This window comes from Silurus aristotelis, assembly GCF_946808225.1.
Source record: "Silurus aristotelis genome assembly, chromosome: 11".
NCBI lineage: Eukaryota > Metazoa > Chordata > Actinopteri > Siluriformes > Siluridae > Silurus > Silurus aristotelis.
The window spans coordinates 488,265-495,764 of record NC_139584.1 but is presented as its reverse complement, the minus strand read 5'-3'; the positions used below and the strand labels follow the sequence as shown (position 1 = coordinate 495,764).

The 7,500-nt window shown below is 42.2% G+C and overlaps 1 protein-coding gene across 1 annotated transcript in view; it reads right to left on the bottom strand.

Moving 5' to 3' along the window:
- The window catches only part of spag17 (sperm associated antigen 17), a 26,845-nt gene that overhangs the window by 11,808 nt on the left and 7,537 nt on the right, over nt 1-7,500 (bottom strand). The window contains exons 5-11 of the mRNA XM_083554860.1: nt 7,358-7,493; nt 7,021-7,206; nt 6,663-6,835; nt 6,372-6,533; nt 5,392-5,428; nt 5,150-5,241; nt 4,740-4,856 (exon numbers count right to left, since the gene is read on the bottom strand). Of these exons, the coding sequence (XP_083410986.1) occupies nt 4,740-4,856; nt 5,150-5,241; nt 5,392-5,428; nt 6,372-6,533; nt 6,663-6,835; nt 7,021-7,206; nt 7,358-7,493 (903 nt within the window). The remainder of the gene's footprint in view (nt 1-4,739; nt 4,857-5,149; nt 5,242-5,391; nt 5,429-6,371; nt 6,534-6,662; nt 6,836-7,020; nt 7,207-7,357; nt 7,494-7,500) is intronic.

Below are 7,500 nucleotides of genomic sequence, written 5' to 3'. Positions count from 1 at the left end.
CACAAATGCATGCATACATACACACATACACACACATATCCACACATGTGCACACACACACACACACACACACACACAAAGATGCATTTATAAGCATCACACAGTTCAGACACTTACACTGCACTGTAAATATTATATTTAATGTATATAAATTAAAGGTAAAATAATATAAATTATATAAATATAAAAATTAAATATTATAAATTGTCTTATCAATTAATTTATTAATTGGTTGTTTAATTAATTACATTTCTTATTAGTTTTTTCACATTTTGTGTTTATATATAAATACACTTATATACAGCGGGTAAAATAATTATTAAACACGTAAACATTTTTCTCAGTAAATATATTTCTGAAGGTTTTATTGATATTACATTTTTACCAGATGTTGGTAAGAACCCATGCAGTCCACACATACAGATCAAACCACAGATGTTCATAAATAAAGTTATGTGTAATAATGAGAAATGACACAGGGGAAAAACTAGTGAACACGAAGAAATGAAGGTGAAAAAAGGCATGAGTAATTAGAAAACCGTCCTGCTCCGTGTCACTGCACATTAATATCAGCTGCTTTAGTCCCAACTGATCATCTGTATAAACATGTTCCTTTACCAAGGTGTCATACAATAAACATCTCATGATGGGTAAAAACAAAAAGCTCTCAAGACCTTCATATTATCTGTGTGTGTGTGTGTGTGTATGTGTGTGTATGTGTGCGTTTCACCAGAAACCGGCTATGATCATGTGCTCCTCACAAGATTTCTGACAGAGGAGTAAAAAGAATATCAGAAGAGCCCAAGAGCCAAGGACCACTTGTGGAGAGCTTTAGAAAGACCTGGAATTAGCAAGTACAATTGTTTCAAAGAGAACAATAAGTAATGCACTGAACCTCCATGTCCTGTGTGCATGCTCACCACGCAAGACTCCACTGCTGAAGAACGAGCATGCTGAAGCTCATTTACTACACAACATTTGAACAAGCCTGTGAAATACTGGGATAATAAAGTCTGGTCAGATGAAACCAAAATTGAACTCTCTGGATGCCATAATACACAGCATGTTTGGAGAACAAACATCACTGCACATCAGCCCAGAAACACCTGACCAACAGTGAAGTTTTTAGACGAGAACATCATGGTGTGGGGCCATTTTTTAGCATCTGGTATTTATGAACTTCATATAATTGAAGGATGAATGGAAAAATGTACCGACACATTCTTAATAATGATGATTCAGGATGATGAAGATGAAGTGAGGGTGAAGATTTCATCAAGTTGATGATCCCAAACACACAGCTGAGGAAACTCCCAACTGGTTTCAGAGAAAGAAAATAAAGCTGCTAGAATGTTCCAGCCAATCACCTGCCTCAAATCCCATTAAAGATCCATAGAAAGAACTTGAGATCAGAGTTGATAGTTATAGGTTATAGGAGACTTCATTCTGAGGCACATGAAATAAGCGAGACCTTTAGGGGCACCAGCAGCACAGGTTATGTGTATACCAGGAGCCAGGGCGCCGGACATAGCAGGTCAGCTTAGGTTTTTAGGAAAGCACAGGTTCTCTACGATAGTTTTTCATACAGGAGCTAATGATATACGCCTTCGACAGTCAGAGGTTACTAAGAGTAATATTATAGAGGTGTGTAAATTAGCGAAGGCAATTCCCGATGCAGTAACATGCTCTGGCCCCGTCCCAGTGCAACGTGGCCATGTATCTTACAGCAGGTTATGGTCACTAAACTACTGTATGTCCGAGTGGTGCTCCATAAACAATGTGGGCTTCATTAATAATTGGAGCAATTTTGAGGGCAAGGCTGGCCTGTTAGGGCGGGACGGTGTCCATCCCACTCGGGAAGGTGCTGCTCTCATTTCTTGTAGTATAGGTCATAGTCTCAGAACAGCACTAGTTAACAAGTGACTGTCCAGAGCCAAGGCCAGGGAGCAGACAGACAGGCTAAACCGACCGTCTGCTAGCTGCACAGAGTCGTCACTCAGGATCCACCATATTGAGACTGTGTCTGTCCCCCGAGCGAAACCAAAATATAGGATTCTCAGAAAGTCTGTTTAAGTAACCTGATTAACATTAAATTAAATAGGACTGAACACACAGCAGCACCTCTGATCTAAAGATAGGATTGCTGAATATTACATCTCTCACATCAAAAGCGCTGACTATAAAAGAAATTATTACCGACCAGGAGTTTAAAATAATGTGTTTGACAGAAACATGGATTAAACCAAATGAATATGTAGCATTAAATGAAGCGAATCCTCCTGGGTATAGCTACATACACCAGCCCCGTCTAAATGGCAGAGGAGGCGGAGTCGCAGCTATTTATAATAATAATCTAAACGTCACACAAAAGACTAAACACAAATGTAAAACATTTGAAGTTCTTTACAACAACATAAAATATTCAGTGTCCAAAAGCAGGTCCAGTCAGTCAATTGCATTAATTATTATTCATAGACCCCCAGGGGCCCGACTCTGTTTTTTTTCATAGAATTTGCAGATTTCATCACAAATTTAGCTCCTTCTTTACACAAAGCATTCATTTTTGGTGACGTTAATATTCATTTTGAGTTGTGTCCATTCTAGATTCAGTTGGAATTAATCAGAATGGACCCACTCATAGTGGAGACACACATTCATCAACCTGCATTCTCGATCCCTCGCCTACAAGTTTCCTCAAACAGATCATTCCAGAGGGAATTGAACCTGTTTTAAAACAATAAACTCTTCCATTAGCACTGGTTTTGTACCTAAATCCCTCAAACTGCAGTATCAAACCCCTAATTAAGAAACCTGACCTTCACCCTGTCAGCTGTCCAACTACAGTCCAATATCAAACCTCCTCTTTATCTCCAAGATTCTAGAAGAGGTTATAGCACAGCAGTTCTGCTCACATCTACTGAGGAATAACATTTATGAAATGTATCAGTCAGGATTTCGGCCTCATCATAGCACAGAGACGGCGCTAGTTAAGGTGCTAAATGACTGTTATTGGCCTCTGATCAGGGTTTTGTCTCTTTACTTGTTTTGCTCGACCTCAGTGCAGCTTTTACATCTAGATTAGACTCCTGTAACGCTTTACTGTCTGGGTGTTGGAGTAAGTGCAGAAATAAGCTTCAGTTAGTTCAGAATGCAGCAGCAAGAGTCCTCACTAGATCTAGAAAATATGATCACATCAGCCCTGTTTTAATCACCTACACTGCTCCCAATTACATCTCACACTGATTATAAAATACTACTACTGACGTATAAAGCACTTAACGCTCTCACGCCGCAGTATCTGAGTGAACTTCTGTACCAGGATGATCCTCCACCCCTACTTAGGTCAAAAGGTGCAGGCTATTTGTTGGTACCTCAAATAATGAAGACTCCAGCAGGGGGCAGATGTTTCTCTTATAAACCCCACAGTTATGGAACAACCTTCCAATCAGTGTTCGGGACTCAGACACAGTCTCAGTGTTCAAGTCGAGGCTGAACACATTTATTTAGTGGAGTCTTTAGTCAGTAGGTGTTTGTGAGGTAAAGGAGCAGATCTGGAGGGATCATGGATATGGAGTGTTTGGTGAACTGGGATATTTGGATGCTGTCGTCCCCTCACACTCACACGTTCACTCAGGTTTGTTGATGGTGGTGTGATGGGTCGTCTCTTATCCCAGAGATCCTCATGTCTGTGTTTCCTTCTGCTTCTCCCTTTTAGTTTAGTGCTACAGTGAGTCTTACCAGAGTCCAAACTGCACAGTGACATTAACTTTCATACAACAATAAGGAGACATAAAAATCCATATCCTTCTCTCTCTCTCTCTCTCTCTCTCTCTCTCTCTCTCTCTCTCTCTCTCTCTCTCTCTCTCTCTCTCTCTCTCGGTTGAGTTAAACATGCTCCTGAGGTTCCAGTGATCACTGTTCCTGCCCCTCTCCCCTCCGTGGATCTTCCCACTTTGTCCAGGTCTGCCTCTGGATAGTGTTCTCTTTGTTTGGAGGCGACTCTGTGCAGCTTGGGACGGTTCTTTAACACTGCCTTGGGTGGTTCCATGAAATTTTGGAGTAAGAACGGGAGCTTTGAGGATGGATTGGACTGTAGTTAGATTATCAACAGTCTGCTACACTGACTCAGGACTACAGTTTGTATCTGATCTCCATCACTGCACCTCAACATCGTTTATCTGTAATAAATTGACATTCGGTGTCACCCAGATGAGGATAAGGTTCCCTCTTGAGTCTGGTTCCTCTCAAGGTTTCTTCCTTATGTTCCTTCCTTTTTCCTTCACCACAGTCTCCACCGACTTGTTCATCAGGGACAAACTTACACTTATAAAGAAAATCTTAATTTTTATCACCACATTATCTGTGTAAAGCTGCTCTGAGATGATGTTCATTGTTAAAATTGCAACACAAATAAACATGAATTAAATTCAATTGAATTGAATAGAAGAGGCCACAGAACCCTCAAGATCTGATGAGTGTTTGTGTAGAAGAATGGGTTAAAATCACCCCTAAGCAAAGCGTGAAACCAGTTTCTCCATAAAGGAGATGTCTTGAAGACGTCATTATCAACAAAGGCTTTTGTACGAAGTTTTAAAAAACACTGTGTTTAACACTTCCCTAACTCCCCAAATAATTAATAATTATTTTACCCGCTGTATATATATGTGTGTGTGTGTGTGTGTGTGTGTGTGTGTGTGTGTGTGTGTGTGTGTGTGTGCGTGTGTGTGTGTTGTACTAACGCTGCACTCCTGCTCACACTGGGGCTTCACACTTCCCATCATGTAGAAGATCAAATCACGCTCAGGGTCTGATCTCCCATCCGATCCACCGCTCACTTCCTGTTCTGATAAAACCACCTGAACAAACCACATCCTGTTTTACTTTTACAGGAGAGAGAGAGAAGGAGAGAGAGAGAGAGAGAGAGAGAGAGAGAGAGAGAGAGAGAGAGAGAGCAAGAGCGCGTGAGATAAAGCGAGAGAGTGAGAGAGAGAGAGAGAGAGAGAGAGAGAGAGATCGAGAGAGAGGGAGAGAGAGAGAGAGAGAGAGAGAGAGAGCAAGAGCGCGTGAGATAAAGCGAGAGAGTGAGAGAGAGAGAGAGAGAGAGAGTGAGCGAGAGAGAGAGAGAGAGAGAGAGTGGTATAAAATAAACCTGTTCTAGTAGACAGTGTAGGATCAAAGGAACAGAGACACAATGTAGAGGAATTCTGTCCAGGAGATCAGTGTACAGCCTCATATCCACATCTACACACACACACACACACACACACACACACACACACACACACACAGTAAGCATAGCAACCTTTTATAACATCCATATAATCAAAATTCCATAAACAGTACACACACACACACACACACACACACACACACACACACACACGGTCATACCTGATCTCTCCTCTGACTTCATCCTCACTGATACAACCTGCAACACACACACACACACACACACATACACACACACACACACACACACACAAACACACACAAAGACACAAACACACACACAGTCAGAGTCAGAGCACAGAGTCGGAACACTGGGTCGGAACACTAAGCTCTGCTGTGATGTGAGGACATTCTCAAACACTTAATGTGGATTAATGCAATAAGACTGTGGTTTAAAAGACCAACCTCATTAAACACATTAATAATAAAGTCTATACAGAAAAGTAGTTTGGTTTACTTTTGGTTTATTTTTACTAGATCTTAGTGCTGCATTCGACACTATAGATCATGATCTCCTCCTGGATCGCTTACAGAATTACATCGGCATTCAGGGACAGGCTTCAAGCTGGTTCAAATCCTACCTGTCCGATCGTTACCATTTTGTAGACTTAAATGGAGAGCTATCAAGGCTAATGCTAGTGAACTATGGCGTGCCACAAGGTTCAGTTCTAGGACCCCTGCTCCTTACAATATACATGCTTCCGTTAGGAAATATTATTAGAAGGCATGGGATTAGCTTCCACTGTTACGCTGATGATACTCAGCTATAAATCTCATCTAAACCAGGCGATACGCTCAATTAACTCGGATAACTGAGTGTGTTAAAGAAATAAGAGATTGGATGACCCATAACTTTCTACTTTTAAATTCTGATAAGACTGAGATTTTGCTCATCGGCCCAAAAACCAGTACACAGAAGCTCCAGCATCTCAACCTGCATTTAGACGGATGTTCCGTAACCACTAGTTCAACAGTAAAAGACCTGGGAGTTATTTTAGAGCAACTCCTCTTTTAATAATCACATCAACCAAGTTACAAAAACAGCTTCTTCCACCTAGAGCTTTACCCAATGAACTACCCCTCTCCTAGTGTGTGTGTGTGTGTGTGTGTGTGTGTGTGTGTGTGTGTGTGTGTGTGTGTACCTCAGTAGGGGCATCAGGTGGGATGTTGTGTACAGGTGTGTAGATGTTTGGGATGTTGATCAGTCTCATTGTGTTTAGGTAGTGCTCATGCTGCCTCCTCCAATCCAAGCAGTCATACACCAAACAGGCCATGCCCTCAAATATGGCCACGCCCACTTCCTGCTACACACAACATGAAACATTGAAATGTCTAATAGCTGTTTATAGAATATACTGTACTGACGAGGAGTATTCACTGAAATACTGTGTGTGTGTGTGTGTGTGTGTGTGTGTGTGTGTGTGTGTGTGTACCATTTCAGCAGATTTGGTTAAATCTCTGCTCAACAGGTTCTGACCCACTGTGTAGTCCAGGCGAGCGACATCGGAGAGTCTGGACTGGAAGCCGGCGCTGTTCAGAACTCCATCCAGCTGATCCCAGAAGACGCTGAGGTCCTGCTGGAGCTCCTGCACACCGACTGAAAGCTCTAAGGGGAAAATAGCGAAATAATCTAGAGTTAGGACACAGAGTTCCCTGGGTTCTGTCTCCATCTCAACCCTCTGTAATGGAAAAGATGTGATCAGTTTGTTGGTGAGGAACCATAATGGGGTGGAGAATAATCAGAGGCCAAGCTTCAGTCTGAGGTAAAAAACAGTTAGTGTCAATTCTGACCTTGTTCCTCAGTCATCTCGGTGTTCCCCTCCTCCTGAGCCACATGTGAGATCTGACTACTGTCTGACTTCAGTCTGATGACGTTGGAGACATGAACCCCTATGGAGTCTAATGCAGAGATCAGACTCGGCTGATGAAAACCCGTCATGAGGACGTAGTGCTGTGGGCCGTCGTCTGGTTCATCATCTAAATTCCCACACGCGTACACACACACACACACACACACACACGCACACACACACACACACACACACACACATACACACACGGCATCATGCAGCTGCAGCTGTGCTGTGTGGTATCTGTATGTGATCTTTGACCTTAGTGAGAGCGTTACCAATGTAGTTGCAGGTTTCTTCTCCTCTGCGTTTCAGTTTGGTTTCTACTCGAGGAGGCGGAGCTTTTTTACCTTTACTTCCTTTACCTGAGACCTGAGAGCTTTTCCCTCCAACAGGAGTCACAGAACCTGCTGTCTGTTTA